Source organism: Pieris napi, chromosome 3 (assembly GCF_905475465.1).
Source record: "Pieris napi chromosome 3, ilPieNapi1.2, whole genome shotgun sequence".
Lineage (NCBI taxonomy): Eukaryota > Metazoa > Arthropoda > Insecta > Lepidoptera > Pieridae > Pieris > Pieris napi.
This window is the reverse complement of record NC_062236.1, coordinates 735,228-754,532: the sequence shown is the minus strand read 5'-3', so window position 1 is coordinate 754,532 and position 19,305 is coordinate 735,228. Positions and strand designations below refer to the sequence as shown.

Sequence of the window (19,305 nt, the reverse complement as noted above, 5' to 3'; positions counted from 1 at the left end):
AAACTAGGAGAGTCTAAACACATAGCAATAGCACAATTTCGTAACATCGAAAAGAAACTAGCAAAGGATCCTAATTTGGCAACAAGTTACAAACAATTTATGCAGGAATATCTAGACTTAGGTCATATGACACCTTGTATATACATGTATAACGAAAGGGCTTCCCCGGAATGTTATCTCCCGCACCACGGCGTGCAGCGTGCCGACGCGAGCAAATTCCTACGCGTTGTTTACAGTGGGTCAGCAAGGACGTCGTCTGGGTTCAGTCTTAATTATTTAACGCACAAAGGTCCGAATTTACAAAAAGATTTGCAATTACTAATTTTATCATGGAGACAATATGAAGTCGGCTTCGTCGCCGACATAGAAAAAATGTTTCGGAAAATTTTATTAGATAAGACCGATCAAAATCCTGCTGACGCAGCCAGCAGAGGTATCTACACAACTCAGCTGGTTAAGCATAAATTATGGTGGAACGGGCTGCCAAATAATGAAGATAAAGAATCTGAAATCAAAACATATACTACAGAAGAGGAGTTACGTAATAAAATACACACCAACGTCATTCAGGCCAACAACGAGCAAAATAGCACATATAAACAAAACATCATAACAGATTTACTAGCAAAACACAGCTCTATAGATGGCTTGGAATCCCAAATAAAGAGCATGAAGAGCAACATGGATGAAATGCCTGAGCTATCGAGCCACGACATACATCAATACTCCATCAGCTACAGCCTGGTCGCCGCGTGCGCGTGCGCGGCGCTCGTCGTCGCCTGGAGGAGGTGTCGGCGTCGGCGGCGTCTGGTGCTCTCACCGGGCCCGCAACGCAGTGATAATAGTGAAATACAATCAGTGGTTCACAATAAAAGTGAAAGTGTTAGTGCGCGAAAAGCATTCTCGATAATCGAAGATAGTGTCATGTAGCATAATCACTCATTTTTTTTTATCAGTAAAAATTTTTTTTTTCTCTCATTATTATGTATAATTTTAAGCATTTTGTTTTTTTTCTTCTCCCGCCCGGGAGCATGTTCGGAAAGTAACCGAACACCTTGTAAAATAGCATAAGTACATATAGTTATATCGCCGCCTGCGCGCGACGCTTTTCTATTACATCAGTGTATCATCAACCATCACCGCGATCACTCATTAAATTAGTTTTTAAGAGCAAAGCAATCTTTTATTTAAATATCATTAAAGTGTTTTGGCAGCAGCCCGAACACGCTCCAACACGCCACGAAGGAAGTACGGATATACCTAAGTCTAATTAAACATGATGAACTGGGCATAAATTATAGAGCCCAAGAAATTAGTTGTAATTCTTAGACGCTGTAATTTTAAAAGTATTATTAAACGTCTATTGTTTTAGTATAAATCAAGATTTGTGCACAGCTACGAGTCACTAACTTACATATTTATATATCAAAAACACCTTTAGAAAGCGTTGTAATATGGTTCGATAGAAAAAAGTACATACAAAGTAGAAAAATATCATTAGAGCAATATTTTATATAGAATTATTTTATAATTACGAACGCAAGGCACGGTCTGAATTGTCCGGAAGTTGGCTTTCCGGCGAAAAGCAACTCTTTTGGATTAAATTGAATCTTACAATACAATCCAAAAGAATTGTTGTAACAAAATGCCTACTTGCTTGGACAGAAATGTTTGTTCTATTAAGGGACACATACTTTGGTAAAGATCACTTACGTACCCATTTCGTCCCATCAATAGATAAAATAAACTTATCTTCTACTCTATGGTGTTTACCAAGTCTCTCTAAAGAAGTAATACACCCGCCATATATGAGGCGCAAGTATAAGGGGCGCAACATTTAACAATTACATTTAAAGGATAAACGATTGGGAAGCTTATGGGAGTGGTACTGTGCTTTCAGAGTGTACCTGGAGGGGATAAGAGGGTAATGCTACCCTGTACTGTAAATTTTGTAAATCTTAATTGTATTTTATTGTTTTTAGTTTAAGTTTGGCCATTGAGCCTAAATAAATAAATAAATAAAACGTCCAAGAAAGGTCATCATAGGTTGGCGTCGGTTATTATTTTATATTATCTAACCAATTATTTGGGTAATATGTTTGGATTTCTGACTACGGCCTACAGATTTCTAAAATAGGCTGATCGTATGATCCATAAAAAATCTTCTAATTTGACGTTTAGCCAAAAAAGATCGCTTCAATTTAACGACCATGATAGGTTTAAGAGAGCATATTATGACAGTAGAAACTTTGATAATATTGAACTTCTTAATATAAATAACTAAATTATTCGTTTACCCTTAATAAGCGACTCTGCCTTATGCAAGACGTTCAACAATCATAACACAATTAAAAAATGCAGCACTTTCATAATTAAGAATAAAATGAATACTATTTCTAATAAACCCTAATACTAGTACTATAAGGCGTCGTCCGTCGGTCGTAGAGGTTCGTTCACACTTTCGTTTTCATCTTCGTTTTCGCCGTAGACGTTCACGATACTTCCTGGTCTTCTAGTTAACAGCGTATCAGGTACTGTGTATACAACGCTGCCGATTTCGTTGCCACCTGAAAGTTTTGAATAAGAGATTATATATGACGAAGTGAGTAGGAAGGAATAGATTAAAAAGCGAGATGTCACAGGAACGAGGAACCAGGGCAGCACCTAAATAATGGTGCAGGAAGGTCCTCAGCTGAAGTTACTATTACTACAAAAGTCCAAAATCATTTATTCGTATAGGTAACACAATGTACACTAATGAACGTCAAAAAAGAAATACATTAAAAGCTTCTAATTTTACATTTACTGCCAGTTCTCAAATCAAGGGCGTAGAACGGAAGAGAAGAACTGGCATTAAACTTTCCGCCACTATTTTAATCGCCAAGTTTTTTCTATTAAAGACTACAAATCTGTTAATTTACAGATTGACAAATGAAATAAACTACTTAACGGTTTCGAATTAATTTGACTTTCATGTTATTAAATTATAATGACAATGGCAGCTGATACCAGCGCCATTGCTCCGATGTATATGTCGCAGCCAACTAGGTTAATTAGCCGTTCAATTAACAGCCTAGCCTTTTAACTAAACGGCGCTCTTTAACTAGCGGCCTGAAAGATGTCCAGCCACTTGATGAAACAGCTAGGCGAAGAGACTGGGATCGATGACGTTTCATTACTTGCCTAGCCTGTTGACTGTTTTGACGGCCAACATCACGAGGTGTTTCCAGGCGGTCACCCATCCAAGTACTGACCTCGCCCGACGTTGCTTAACTTCGGTGATCGGACGAGAACCGGCGTATTCAACGTGGTATGGACGTTGGCGATAGCTAAATCGAAAATGTAAAATATAATAACTATAGCAAAAAGTGTCGTTACAATTTTTGGTCTTAATTTATTCGGTCTAGCCCCCTTTCGCAACGCTCGATAACTTCGTTCCAACAAGACTAATTTAGTTAAGTGATTCCAAAAATAATTTTCATTTCTTATCCCTACAAAAAAAAGCCAACATCACGAGGTGTTCTCAGGCGGTCACCCATCCAAGTACTGACCTCGCCCGGCGTTGCTTAACTTCGGTGATCGGACGAGAACCGATGTATTACAATAGCAAATAGCAAAAAAGTGTCGTGACAACTTTTCGTAAGAATTTTTTCCGTCTAGCTCCCTTTCACAACGCGCGATAAGGAACTTCGTTCCAACAACAAGTACAATGGAAAAGTGTAGAGAGAATAATAATGTAAATTTGACTCAAGCAATTTACTTCTAATAAGTAAATTGCTTGAGTCAAATTCCTGAGTTAAGGTATATTGTAATGTACCAAGTCATAGTGAAGACACCAATATATTATATAAAAAATCATTTAAATGAAAAAAAAAAAAAGAATGTGGGGAACGCATACGAAATTTAGCACGCGCTTACGCTTAAATAGATCATAGTCAACAAATATTATTCAATTCCAAAATACTTACATGACTTTAATTGAGTACGCACATGAGATGAAATTTTTCGTTTCCAAGGCAAATATAACAATCACGAAGGAGAATAAAAACAATTCAAATAAAAATCTAAAAAATTAATAATCCAGCCAGTTCCATCACATTATGAAATTTTGTAATCAATTTAATCGTACAAAAACGAGCTTGATAATTATTATCGCGAGTTACGGCGTACGATTTAAAATTAACTACATAACTAGATGGTAGCTTTATACTTTTTATACTTTATGTACATTGCTTATTTTTAATGATTATTTTTATCACCGCCTTTCTTATCGTTGATTTGAGATCTCAAAGTACATTTGTTTCTTTTTTTATTGAGTGTTGCCTACATGAATATTTTGATTTCCAACTGACGTATCAACTATTGTTTGATCGAGTACTTTAAATTTACTTTTTGGAGTTTACTCCTTAAGAAACGATTTGAGTTATAAGGCCCGGTACGGAAATTTTATGAGGAGTAAAATCAAGTGTAACACGAAAAGTTGAGGCGTTATGTAGAAAGAGACAAACATATATATCTGTAGGATTGAACGTGTAAAAGAATGAGATGGAATACATTACACAGACTTTTCTATTTTGAATTCACGTTTTGACAGCCACGTAGTCAGTGTTGACAGGTGTAAAAAATAAAAATAGATTGTCTAGCGTGCCATAGAGTTTTGTCAATAGTAATGGTCAGTGAAATTAAAACTAAAAAGATTGTTCATTCTTATTCTTCTCTTACTATAAAGGTAACTTTGGTCACAGAAAGAAAATCCTATTTGGGCATAGATGATGTAGGTACGTTTTATTACTACTACAAACATTTATATTATAAAAACATATGTTTTTTATTTTCATACTAAAGGTGGTAAGAATATATATTCTTACCACCTTTAGTATGAAAATATGGTCGACAGCCACAGAACATTATCGCCATCTTTGTTTATAATTTTTAATTAATTGATTAAATATATTTTATATTTATATAATATTTTTTAATACTTATATTAAATTATTACGACCCATTTCTATTTTTTTCTATTCGATATATATTATGATATGTGATACCGCCCATGGACACTCTGCATTTTAAGAATTAGTACGCTCTTTTCTTGAAATATCCTAAGTCGAATTGGTTGGAAATACTTCAGTGGGCAACTGGTTCCACATAGTGGTGGTGCGCAGCAAAAGCTCCCTTAAAAACGTTCGGTTGTCGAACGACGGACGTCGAGGTGATACATATGGAATTTTGTGTTCTTCCTCGACGTCCGATGATGAAACTGAGCTGCGGGTATTAATCCGAACATCTCTGATCACTCTCCATGGTAACAATGGTGATGTGCAGTATGGGCCTTTACTCCTGTTTAGCTGGGAAGCGAAATATATATTATTTTATACAGTATAAGCGTTAAGAAGTTATTCTTGGCTTAAAAGCTTGCTTTAAAAGATCCTATAATTTATAGAGGAAAAGTTAACTGAACATCAAAATATATTACGAAGTATTCAATGAAAACACTGTATCTAGTTTGCGCGAAATCTTGCTAGCAATAATCACTTAGTTAATTAATTCGTGTTTATTTTAAAGCATTTGACAGATAAATTTGTTGGCTTAGAACAATGACATTTTCGATTTATTTCGTTCGTTAGGTAAAAGTTTATTAACAAATCTTAAATTGTTTGAAGCGCAACGTGTAGTTTTATAACAAGCAAGTTTTGATCCAATGCAAATGTTACTGTAAAAGCTCGAACTACGGTTAATCTTAAGATTTAAGTGTAAGTCTTAGGATTTACCGACATGAGTTGGCTAATGTAAGTATTTCTGAAAATACGACGATTTTTTCGAGCTTTTACCATTCGAATTCAGTATATGCTAGGTTTTACCACTGTCAGCTGGTAGATGTTGGTTTAAGGAATAAAACAACGAGTAATTCTTAATTATTTACTTTAATGAAATATTAGACAAAACAGGTACATAGTATTATAAAGGTATCATATGATAGTAATAAGTACAAACTAATACCAACTTATTTAAATCATTTTGAAAAAACACATAACGTATATCTCTGAATATCTCAATCTCTATCATATCTATCTAACTGAATTGACTTGATTCTAACTGAAAGTTCTCTATTATTTTGGAATTTCACAACGAAATACAAACATAATGCTTATATAAGCTAGTCTAACTTAATAATAATAATAATAATAATTTTATTTATCAGACAAATACAGTCCATTGATTGATTAGTGAGTTAGTAACAATAGTTTCTTAAGATCTATGTATCTATCTATTCTTAATAATTATTTTTCTTATTATTTGGTTTAGAAGTAAAAAAAGACAATCAAATGTAATTGATTAATAGGTAAGGTACCTAAAAAAAATATTTCACTTGTTACAACACGGATTGCTATTGTGGCATTTAGAATTACAAAGTAATCTTGATGATCTGCAGGTGCATTTTTTTTGACAATTACATTTTTGAATCCTTGTCCTCCAGTTAACGACAATATTCCGACAACTTCTCGAAGACTCACTTCTTTATCCGTAACAACTTCTTCCATCTTTATAAAATGTTCAGAGCATGCGGCGAACTGATTCTTGATCTAAAGCTGTTTTAGTATTCCCATTTTGGTTAGGTTATGACATGTTTTGTTTTTCAACATTTACCGTGCCATTAATGTAAATCCCAAGATTTACCAACGGAATGGTGGTAAGAGTTCGAATCGCAAATCTTTTGGGACATTTACCATTAGGAATTGGTAGATCTTAGGTTTTGCTGGAATATCTTAGGACTTACTGCAGTTCGAGCTTTTACAGTAACACAAACACTGTAAGAGAAATAATTCGGTAAAGTGCATGAAGTGGGTAACTTTACACAAGAATTTATATATAAGAAAAAGTGCAGTGATCGCCTCGTGCCATATCTAGGCTGTGCACCGATGTACTTTCTGATGTTCGCATTTAACATTCGCTCGAACAGTAAAAAAAAGTAACACTTTTATTAAAAGTATTTTTTGTAGGCAATTTTCCCCACAAAAATTAGAACTCCAGATCTCGCCTGACTTCCACTCACTGTTGCTGCAGTTGCGCCAGGACACCTGCAATAGAGATTTTATGTTTAGCGATTTTTAATGTAATAGGAGTCAATGCGGAAGTGATAACCGCCGCCCATGGACAATCACATTGCCAGAAGACTCGAAAGTGCGTTGCCGTTTTCTATACATCAAGCAGGCCGTTTTCTTCACAAAATATTAATTTCCCTTTAACGATAGCTGTCATCTTCATGTTTTTTATCCCCTTTGTTTTTACTAAGATAAATAATCGCAGGTTTACTGAACCGGACATGTGGATGTTTATTTTTATTGAATATATAGGTAATATTCAATAAAAATAAAAATGATTGATATGTTAGCACACAGTTCTTAATTTTCACTATGTTTTTCTTCAAATTGTCTAGGTGCATTTATGTTTTGAAGTATTCTAGAGAACCATATTTGATACTTTTTGACGTGACAATGTCTAATAAATCGATGAACAACGGATGCATGCACGAAAAAGCATGACTCATTGTCCCGTTACGCTCATTGTACGCTTGCGCCGCATCTATCTCTCTTCCACTCGATTGGCCGAGGTGTCACTCATTCTTTGTATCCTTACAAATAGTGGTAATTCAATTTTATTCATAAATGTGTGCAATCATTTCATCAATGTTTTGTTATGACGTTGTCACGCTAAACTACCGTCCGTAAACCGACTTTGCCGACAAAAATTTTGTTATCTGATATATCTATTCAATATTGAGTTTATAAGTTATTGGACTTAGTATTTACATATTTAATGTGCATATAATTTTAAAATAGTGTGTATAACGAATTTCGAAACTTTCAAGTATTTAAGAAAGAAACACAAGTTTATTTAAAATTTATACAGTTTTCCTGGTTAGGAAAAAGGAAAACTATCTATTAGCAATCGAATTTATAAATATAAAATCGTACTTTTAAATATTTCCCAATGAGGTCTTGTAGGAACTAGAGTATTAAGGATGTATTAAAAAGGTTGAACTTACAAGCCTGATGACGCCGCATTCACTGAAAAAAATATTATTTTTTTTATTATTTCGAAAAAACATTAAATATTTAATTAATTAAATGTTAAAAGTTACATTCAGAAACGAGCACGAACTATGACAAACCGTATAACATATGTCAAAATCTATAACTAATTAAAAAAAAAAGATACTAAATATTTGATAAAAAATTTCGGACTGCTATTTTCTTTCAATGTGAAGTTGAATTTATTTTCTCCTAAAGCTTAGGTTTCCTAGAAAAGCGGTGCCGGTATCTAACGGCCGTAATGTAACGTTGGGTGACGTCACCCATACATAGTCACCGTAACGTCAATAGTGGCCGTCATAGCGGTGATAAACAGTAGTTCAACGTTTCCGGCAACGTTAACGGTACCACTTTTCTAGGAAACCTAAGCTTTACAGTTCTATCAAATTGATGTTTCTAGCAATTTCAGTTATTATTAAAATATTTTAATATTCACAGTTTAATATAAAAGTTTTCTCATTTATCATAACAAAAACAATTGAAACAAGATTTCCCGAACTTTGACAAGAAAATGTTTCTGAATACGATTATAATATACTCTAATGCAGGCTAGACTTCGACCGTTGCACAATAACGTTTTCGAATCCTATCTCTATATTGTTTCTACTTCTAATTCGAGATTTCTGATGTGATAGATTATCAAATTAGAAAAATCAACTACTCGTAGCAAGGAACCGTAGTGCTATGTTATAAAATCAATAACAACTTTCAAACACATACAAAAGGATAGCTCTTCTATTATAAAAATCTAACAGTGCGATATGCGAAAAATATTCAATTAATTTTCTGTATCATTACCTGGAGGTACTGTTGAGGATGATACTGCGAGCTGTGGTGGGATAGAGGAACTTCCTTTTGGTTTAACGGACGGTGGAATTGATGAACTCGCTGTTGGTGAAACGGTTGGCGCGGTAGAAGGACTCCCTGTTGGTGTAGGGGACGGTGTAATTGATGAACTCGCTGTTGGTGTTACAAATGGCGGGGTAGAAGGACTCCCTGTTGAAGTAGGGGACGGTGTAATTAATGAACTCGCTGTTGGTGTAACGGTTGGCGCGGTAGAATAAGTCCCTGTTGGTGTAGGGGACGGTGTAATTGATGAACTCGCTGTTGGTGAAACGGTTGGCGCGGTAGAAGGACTCCCTGTTGGTGTAGTGGACGATGTAATTGATGAAATCGCTGTTGGTGAAACGGTTGGCGCGGTAGAAGGACTCCCTGTTGGTGTAGTGGACGATGTAATTGATGAAATCGCTGTTGGTGTAACGGTTGGCGCGGTAGAAGGACTCCCTGTTTGTGTAGGGGACGGTGTAATTGATGAAGTCGCTGTTGGTGAAACGGATGGCGTGGTAGAAGGACTCCCTGTTTGTGTAGGGGACGGTGTAATTGATGAACTCGCTGTTGGTGAAACGGTTGGCGCGGTAGAAGGACTCCCTGTTGGTGTAGGGGACGGTGTAATTGATGAACTCGCCGTTGGTGTAACGGTTGGCGCGGTAGAAGGACTCCCTGTTTGTGTAGGGGACGGTGTAATTGATGAACTCGCTGTTGGTGAAACGGTTGGCGCGGTAGAAGGACTCCCTGTTGGTGTAGGGGACGGTGTAATTGATGAACTCGCTGTTGGTGTTACAAATGGCGGGGTAGAAGGACTCCCTGTTGGTGTAGGGGACGGTGTAATTGATGAACTCGCTGTTGGTGTTACAAATGGCGGGGTAGAAGGACTCCCTGTTGAAGTAGGGGACGGTGTAATTGATGAACTCGCTGTTGGTGTAACGGTTGGCGCGGTAGAATAAGTCCCTGTTGGTGTAGGGGACGGTGTAATTGATGAACTCGCTGTTGGTGAAACGGTTGGCGCGGTAGAAGGACTCCCTGTTGGTGTAGTGGACGATGTAATTGATGAACTCGCTGTTGGTGAAACGGTTGGCGCGGTAGAAGGACTCCCTGTTGGTGTAGTGGACGATGTAATTGATGAAATCGCTGTTGGTGTAACGGTTGGCGCGGTAGAAGGACTCCCTGTTTGTGTAGGGGACGGTGTAATTGATGAAGTCGCTGTTGGTGAAACGGATGGCGTGGTAGAAGGACTCCCTGTTGGTGTAGGGGATGGTGTAATTGATGAACTCGCTGTTGGTGAAACGGATGGCGGGGTAGAAGGACTCCCTGTTGCTGTAGGGGACGGTGTAATTGATGAACTCGCTGTTGGTGTAACGGTTGGCGCGGTAGAATAAGTCCCTGTTGGTGTAGGGGACGGTGTAATTGATGAACTCGCTGTTGGTGTTACAAATGGCGGGGTAGAAGGACTCCCTGTTGAAGTAGGGGACGGTGTAATTGATGAACTCGCTGTTGGTGTAACGGTTGGCGCGGTAGAATAAGTCCCTGTTGGTGTAGGGGACGGTGTAATTGATGAACTCGCTGTTGGTGAAACGGTTGGCGCGGTAGAAGGACTCCCTGTTGGTGTAGTGGACGATGTAATTGATGAAATCGCTGTTGGTGTAACGGTTGGCGCGGTAGAAGGACTCCCTGTTGAAGTAGGGGACGGTGTAATTGATGAACTCGCTGTTGGTGTAACGGTTGGCGCGGTAGAATAAGTCCCTGTTGGTGTAGGGGACGGTGTAATTGATGAACTCGCTGTTGGTGAAACGGTTGGCGCGGTAGAAGGACTCCCTGTTGAAGTAGGGGACGGTGTAATTGATGAAATCGCTGTTGGTGTAACGGTTGGCGCGGTAGAATAAGTCCCTGTTGGTGTAGGGGACGGTGTAATTGATGAACTCGCTGTTGGTGAAACGGTTGGCGCGGTAGAAGGACTCCCTGTTGGTGTAGTGGACGATGTAATTGATGAAATCGCTGTTGGTGTAACGGTTGGCGCGGTAGAAGGACTCCCTGTTGAAGTAGGGGACGGTGTAATTGATGAACTCACTGTTGGTGTAACGGTTGGCGCGGTAGAATAAGTCCCTGTTGGTGTAGGGGACGGTGTAATTGATGAACTCGCTGTTGGTGAAACGGTTGGCGCGGTAGAAGGACTCCCTGTTGAAGTAGGGGACGGTGTAATTGATGAAATCGCTGTTGGTGTAACGGTTGGCGCGGTAGAATAAGTCCCTGTTGGTGTAGGGGACGGTGTAATTGATGAACTCGCTGTTGGTGAAACGGTTGGCGCGGTAGAAGGACTCCCTGTTGGTGTAGTGGACGATGTAATTGATGAAATCGCTGTTGGTGTAACGGTTGGCGCGGTAGAAGGACTCCCTGTTGGTTTAGGGGACGGTGTAATTGATGAAGTCGCTGTTGGTGAAACGGATGGCGCGGTAGAAGGACTCCCTGTTGGTGTAGGGGATGGTGTAATTGATGAACTCGCTGTTGGTGAAACGGATGGCGGGGTAGAAGGACTCCCTGTTGCTGTAGGGGACGGTGTAATTGATGAACTCGCTGTTGGTGTAACGGTTGGCGCGGTAGAAGGACTCCCTGTTGGTGTAGTGGACGATGTAATTGATGAAATCGCTGTTGGTGTAACGGTTGGCGCGGTAGAAGGACTCCCTGTTGAAGTAGGGGACGGTGTAATTGATGAACTCGCTGTTGGTGTAACGGTTGGCGCGGTAGAATAAGTCCCTGTTGGTGTAGGGGACGGTGTAATTGATGAACTCGCTGTTGGTGAAACGGTTGGCGCGGTAGAAGGACTCCCTGTTGGTGTAGTGGACGATGTAATTGATGAAATCGCTGTTGGTGTAACGGTTGGCGCGGTAGAAGGACTCCCTGTTGAAGTAGGGGACGGTGTAATTGATGAACTCGCTGTTGGTGTAACGGTTGGCGCGGTAGAATAAGTCCCTGTTGGTGTAGGGGACGGTGTAATTGATGAACTCGCTGTTGGTGAAACGGTTGGCGCGGTAGAAGGACTCCCTGTTGAAGTAGGGGACGGTGTAATTGATGAAATCGCTGTTGGTGTAACGGTTGGCGCGGTAGAATAAGTCCCTGTTGGTGTAGGGGACGGTGTAATTGATGAACTCGCTGTTGGTGAAACGGTTGGCGCGGTAGAAGGACTCCCTGTTGGTGTAGTGGACGATGTAATTGATGAAATCGCTGTTGGTGTAACGGTTGGCGCGGTAGAAGGACTCCCTGTTGAAGTAGGGGACGGTGTAATTGATGAACTCACTGTTGGTGTAACGGTTGGCGCGGTAGAAGGACTCCCTGTTGGTGTAGTGGACGATGTAATTGATGAAATCGCTGTTGGTGTAACGGTTGGCGCGGTAGAAGGACTCCCTGTTGGTTTAGGGGACGGTGTAATTGATGAACTCGCTGTTGGTGAAACGGTTGGCGCGGTAGAAGGACTCCCTGTTGGTGTAGTGGACGATGTAATTGATGAAATCGCTGTTGGTGTAACGGTTGGCGCGGTAGAAGGACTCCCTGTTGAAGTAGGGGACGGTGTAATTGATGAACTCGCTGTTGGTGTAACGGTTGGCGCGGTAGAATAAGTCCCTGTTGGTGTAGGGGACGGTGTAATTGATGAACTCGCTGTTGGTGAAACGGTTGGCACGGTAGAAGGACTCCCTGTTGAAGTAGGGGACGGTGTAATTGATGAAATCGCTGTTGGTGTAACGGTTGGCGCGGTAGAATAAGTCCCTGTTGGTGTAGGGGACGGTGTAATTGATGAACTCGCTGTTGGTGAAACGGTTGGCGCGGTAGAAGGACTCCCTGTTGGTGTAGTGGACGATGTAATTGATGAAATCGCTGTTGGTGTAACGGTTGGCGCGGTAGAAGGACTCCCTGTTGAAGTAGGGGACGGTGTAATTGATGAACTCGCTGTTGGTGAAACGGATGGCGGGGTAGAAGGACTCCCTGTTGCTGTAGGGGACGGTGTAATTGATGAACTCGCTGTTGGTGTAACGGTTGGCGCGGTAGAAGGACTCCCTGTTGGTGTAGTGGACGATGTAATTGATGAACTCGCTGTTGGTGTAACGGTTGGCGCGGTAGAATAAGTCCCTGTTGGTGTAGGGGACGGTGTAATTGATGAACTCGCTGTTGGTGTTACAAATGGCGGGGTAGAAGGACTCCCTGTTGAAGTAGGGGACGGTGTAATTGATGAACTCGCTGTTGGTGTAACGGTTGGCGCGGTAGAATAAGTCCCTGTTGGTGTAGGGGACGGTGTAATTGATGAACTCGCTGTTGGTGAAACGGTTGGCGCGGTAGAAGGACTCCCTGTTGGTGTAGTGGACGATGTAATTGATGAAATCGATGTTGGTGTAACGGTTGGCGCGGTAGAAGGACTCCCTGTTGAAGTAGGGGACGGTGTAATTGATGAACTCGCTGTTGGTGTAACGGTTGGCGCGGTAGAATAAGTCCCTGTTGGTGTAGGGGACGGTGTAATTGATGAACTCGCTGTTGGTGAAACGGTTGGCGCGGTAGAAGGACTCCCTGTTGAAGTAGGGGACGGTGTAATTGATGAAATCGCTGTTGGTGTAACGGTTGGCGCGGTAGAATAAGTCCCTGTTGGTGTAGGGGACGGTGTAATTGATGAACTCGCTGTTGGTGAAACGGTTGGCGCGGTAGAAGGACTCCCTGTTGGTGTAGTGGACGATGTAATTGATGAAATCGCTGTTGGTGTAACGGTTGGCGCGGTAGAAGGACTCCCTGTTGGTTTAGGGGACGGTGTAATTGATGAAGTCGCTGTTGGTGAAACGGATGGCGCGGTAGAAGGACTCCCTGTTGGTGTAGGGGATGGTGTAATTGATGAACTCGCTGTTGGTGAAACGGATGGCGGGGTAGAAGGACTCCCTGTTGCTGTAGGGGACGGTGTAATTGATGAACTCGCTGTTGGTGTAACGGTTGGCGCGGTAGAAGGACTCCCTTTTGGTGTAATTGATGAATTCACTGTTGGTGAAACGGTTGTCGCGGTAGAAGGACTCCCTTTTGGTGTAATTGATGAATTCACTGTTGGTGAAACGGTTGTCGCGGTAGAAGGACTCCCTTTTGGTGTAATTGATGAATTCACTGTTGGTGAAACGGTTGTCGCGGTAGAAGGACTCCCTTTTGGTGTAATTGATGAATTCACTGTTGGTGAAACGGTTGTCGCGGTAGAAGGACTCCCTTTTGGTGTAATTGATGAACTCATTGTTGGTGAAACGGTTGTCGCGGTAGAAGGACTCCCTTTTGGTGTAATTGATGAATTCACTGTTGGTGAAACGGTTGTCGCGGTAGAAGGACTCCCTTTTGGTGTAATTGATGAATTCACTGTTGGTGAAACGGTTGTCGCGGTAGAAGGACTCCCTTTTGGTGTAATTGATGAATTCACTGTTGGTGAAACGGTTGTCGCGGTAGAAGGACTCCCTTTTGGTGTAATTGATGAATTCACTGTTGGTGAAACGGTTGTCGCGGTAGAAGGACTCCCTTTTGGTGTAATTGATGAACTCATTGTTGGTGAAACGGTTGTCGCGGTAGAAGGACTCCCTTTTGGTGTAATTGATGAATTCACTGTTGGTGAAACGGTTGTCGCGGTAGAAGGACTCCCTTTTGGTGTAATTGATGAACTCGCTGGCCTGTTAATGAACAGTAAATAATTAGTGTTCTAGGCCCAAACTAGCAGTAAATCTTGTAATAAGACATAATTATGCAATAAAATGAGAGTAGCACTAATTTGATGAAAAATGGTATGAAATTCGTACGACCACAAATTCCATTATATAAGAGCGATTGGTTCGTGATTAATTATAGCGCTTACCAATCAATATTAATACAGTACTTACTTTGCTAAAGACATCATACAACACTGAAGTACCTGAAATAAACATTCGTAGAATGTAGACATGGATTCATTAAAAAAATCAACGTAAAATAACACGCAAACTTGTGGACTTAGTTTCCGCACTTAGACCCTCACTAGGTCCGTTGTGTGTAAACAGAAAGAAAATCAAAAACAAAATTTAAATAGAATTAAAATGTCTGTTTTAAAGGAATACAGGAATTTATTTACGTCTTAACAGACATAAGTTGAGATTAAATTTTTTTAAATATCCTAAAAGAAAACATTAAGATAAAATTTGTAAAAAAAAATTAAAGGACAAGTTAAAATAATATAATAAATTACTCACAAGTACAGCAGCTATCGTCGAAAACACGCAAGCCGCCATATTGAATTGCAAACTTACTGGTCACTGCGGGTGCTTAGGGTCAAATGACCGAATTTTATAAATAACGAGGCTTATCTATAGAGAAACCCAAAAAAACCAGCGATTAAAATAATTACCTTATATAGTTAGTAGCTAAAAACATTTTGTACTTTGCATAACTATTTATTAATCGAATCATATTATTTTAAATAAAAGAGCCTCAGAATTTACAATTCGATAAAGGACAGAGGTTAACTATTAATTTAAAAATTCTTTTCACTTCACATAAATTCCCCCTTATATCAATTAACAAGTATATTTGTATTCTTATTTTTTAAACTTTTATTAGGGTATAAAAAGATATAGGTAGTTGACAGCAGTGTAGGATTTTTATTTGTATGAAATGAAATGAATGTTTTCAGATTTTGTTACAGAAACGCTTTGACTAAATGCATTTCGTTCATCTACGAAGCAAGATTTTTGCAAGCTCTAATTATTGCACTAATTGCAAGATATTAATTATTACAGTTATTATAATAACAGACTTTATACACAGCTTTTCTTTAGTATAGTCCTTTTCATGAAAGAAGTCCCCCAGACGCGGCGCTGCAATCGCATGACGTAATGTTGCCATTTATGAGTAAAAAATTTACCAATTTTATTTACATTTAGCAGATGTAATTTATCAAATAATATTATTTTCTGCATACTTCGATGAAACAATATTTCTGTTATGTAAAAAGTATATTTTTATTTACTTATATTAGCGGTGTTCTACCTACTTACAGGGAAAAGATGAGAAAATATGGTAAAGAAAAGCAATACAATTTTTTATTCAGAGTTTTATTGCATAATTGTTGGGTTACAATTTTTTTCGAAGTACACGCCGCTGTTATACCTTCGTTTGTAATTCTTGTTACAGTGTTCTCTGACACACCTGCAATTAAATTAAGAACAATTAAAAATAATAATAACTTTAAGTTTATAATGCTTATGTAATATGTAATATATGTTTTAATTTCAGTTACCCAGTTTCATCACGTTATGTATTTATTCAATTTTGTCGCAAAAACGAATTTATATCATAAAAGTCCCATCAATACAGCAAAAAATTATTAAATGGCAACTCTAAAAAGTACACCTGTTATGGCGGCAACTCTCTTGCGAACATTGTTTAGTGGTATTTTAAAACACCTTGATTCTTATGTTCCGCTTCACAGAACTCTTTCATCTTTAATTTCATTTCTCGAGCCGAACTTTTTACAATTTTTGGCATTGTAATCAATCTTTAAAATGCACTAAGCTAGTTAAAAATTCACAAAAATCTACCACAACAAACGAACTTGATAACATCGACGAATGACAACATTGCCGACCTGTCAAATTTAGTTCTTTCATGAAAAGCACTATACATTTCTTAAATTTATTAAAAGGCAGAGATAAAAAATAATTTTTAGAAACTATAAATTACAAACTATTTTGATCTATGTAGTTTAGGGTTTGATTTTTTTGAATGTTATTTGAGTTTTAGATAATTTTACCTGAGTTGTCCGTAACATATTGATTTGTTTTGATGGCAACAGCAGAGGTTAGAGGAATTATCGAGAAAGCTGTTAAAAATAATCATCTAGAGTTCTAAGAAGCTCTTTTTTTGTTCCTAAGTGTTTTTATTTACCATAGAACGCGTAGGTAATTTTAAAGATGAAGATTATAAACCTGTTACATACATGTTACATATATGGAAAATTGTAGGGTAAAAAACCTAGATTTTTAACCAACTTTCACAATTTTATAAAGTATGTGATTGGAATTACAAAAAAAATCAAGATCATCAATTTCATTATTTTTTTTCCTCTTTTGTTATTTCGGCCCAGTCCAGAGACTTTTATTGGTTTTTAGAGTTTTTTATTCTTTGTTTACCACATTTTCGGATGCCAACGAAAAAGCCGTTACAAAAATGATAACAAAATTTAAAATAGAATAATTAATTAATTATAATATAGGAGTTATCAAGGCAATTTTATCATTTACATTTGCCCTATACAGTTAATTAGCAATTAATAGCAAACATAAGTATTCTATATATAACCGATATGGAAACCTATTGCATAAATTTGAGACTAGGTATTAACTTATTATTATTTTTAATAAAACCTAATTTGTTTTTAATGCAAGGGATCAAAACAGAGACTAAACTTATAAACAACCTTATTATATACTGAGGCGTTGCCTAGCTACATAGTATATAACAAAATATAAAAATATTTAGTCTTCCTATACCTAGACTGTCATAGCGTGTGATTTTCAACTCTGCCTCGCATTCCGCCAGCGAATTTAATATTTCTATGTATACATATTTTGAATATTGCTATTTATAAAACAATCACTACGTTGGACCGTTCAAATCAGCTTCCTGAGTTATCTAGTTCAATTACAACGTCTAATTTAAAAGTCGATATTACTTAATTGTTTTGAAGAAAAATTGTAATTTATCTTGAATATTCAATATGAAGATATATAAGAAGAGGTCAAATATTATTTATATACAGAACTTTCTTATTAGTTCTAAAATAATAAATATGTTTACTATGGAACATAAGATAAATGTACCAGAAATCCCTACTCATCGGCAAAAAAAGACAGAGGGTGTAAGCCGAGAGAAAAAGCCGGCGTAAAAACTCTCGGTACTCTTTTAAGAACAAATATCGCAAATTAATTATAACTAGCCTGTCTAGCACTAGTCCCAGACCTTTTATCAACTAGATAATCGTAAACTAAATAGTAAGCCTTTATACACAGCTTTTCTTTAGTACATTTCTTAAATTTATTAAAAGGCAGAGATAAAAAAAAGCTTCTGGGATTTTGTTAAAGAAGAGTATCTCTTTTCCCAAAAAATAATTTCTAACTTTGGATTGCGAGGGAAAGGTATGTATATTAAATTCCTTGAATTTATCTCTCAGAAGATTCTGAACCAAAAGGTATTTTCTGGAAGACCGTCAAGACGTCTTAAGCAATCCGAGATTGTCTGAATTCGTGACGAAGGCGGAGGAAATGTGGATCGCGATAGCATGTATAAAGTATTTGAAAATTTATTTCACAAGGATCCCGTTGCTTGAAACTATGTTCAAACGTATACAGGCGAGAAAAGTGGCACAGTTTGTGGAAATTTTAAAGGTAATCAAACCCGGGAAGTTAGCAAGATGCGATAGGGTTTCCATAGAAATGCCTAACGCTGGGCGCGATGTAGTCTTAAATCACTAAAGCACTTTAATAGTTGCTGGAAATATTGGCGAAAATCTGTCATTATCACACTGAAAAGCAAAAGGGTCACAAGAAGATTGCAAAAATATCGAATCAGTCGAATAAATCACCTTACCGTCGTTGGAAAATTTTACGTATTAATTGAAAGAATGATAAAAGAGACATGAAAAATTGAAGGATGTGCAAGCAGAATTTAGAAAGGCAATGGGATGATGTTATTTACGATGTTTTGTAGAAAAGTTTCTGTACTTTTGTAGATTTGGATAAGACGAGAATGAATCTTGACAGGTTTGTGTATTTCAGTCAGACGTTGTCATAGCATACGTCAGAATCAACGGAGCCTAAACAAGTTTGTTTTCTATCGATAAGGCTGAGACAAGGTGGTGTTACCTCCCCGTGGCTGTTTAACTTATTAAAGGGCTCTTTGAAAGATTTGAAAGAGTTACTAGTGAATTGTCACCTATACGTTGACAATCAAGTGAAACTTACGTCTATGGCGGAGAAATGGCAGGAGCTCCTAAAACACTTTGGTAATATGTAAACAATGTATGGTACTGAATGTTGTGTGTTACAGAGAAAAAATTATACCATATGCCGTTGCAATGACAATATTAAAAAGTATGTGTGGGGTAACATTACGTTATAGGATAAGCAAAAGTGAGATACGTTATTGAATAAAAAGGGACGTAGTGACAAGGATCACTTAGTTGGTTGGGTTTTAAAGAAAGCATGATCGAATAGCGGCTTACGAGTAGTACATACAAGGCAACCGTGGATAGTGAAAACAGGTCGGGAAGGCCTTGTCCATCCATCCATGAAGTACTAGAGAAGACACACGTCAAAAGCACCCATAACCGACGAGCATGCATGGT

At 38.3% G+C, this 19,305-nt stretch overlaps 1 protein-coding gene and 1 non-coding gene across 2 annotated transcripts; both read right to left on the bottom strand.

Annotated features, from left to right (window-relative positions):
* Window positions 1-3,205: 3,205 nt before the first annotated feature.
* LOC125048515 lies at window positions 3,206-3,324 on the bottom strand. The gene has a single exon (XR_007116837.1). It is a non-coding gene; the product is annotated as a 5S ribosomal RNA (ribosomal RNA).
* Window positions 3,325-6,988: 3,664 nt separating this feature from the next.
* Window positions 6,989-13,086, bottom strand: LOC125063408 (mucin-3A-like; the record flags this gene model as incomplete). The annotated part of the gene is made up of 5 exons (XM_047669839.1): window positions 6,989-7,079; window positions 8,048-8,069; window positions 8,892-10,957; window positions 10,999-12,617; window positions 12,867-13,086. Coding segments are annotated over 3 exons (3,843 nt in total), but the record flags the coding sequence as incomplete, so codon positions are not given.
* Window positions 13,087-19,305: the final 6,219 nt, after the last annotated feature.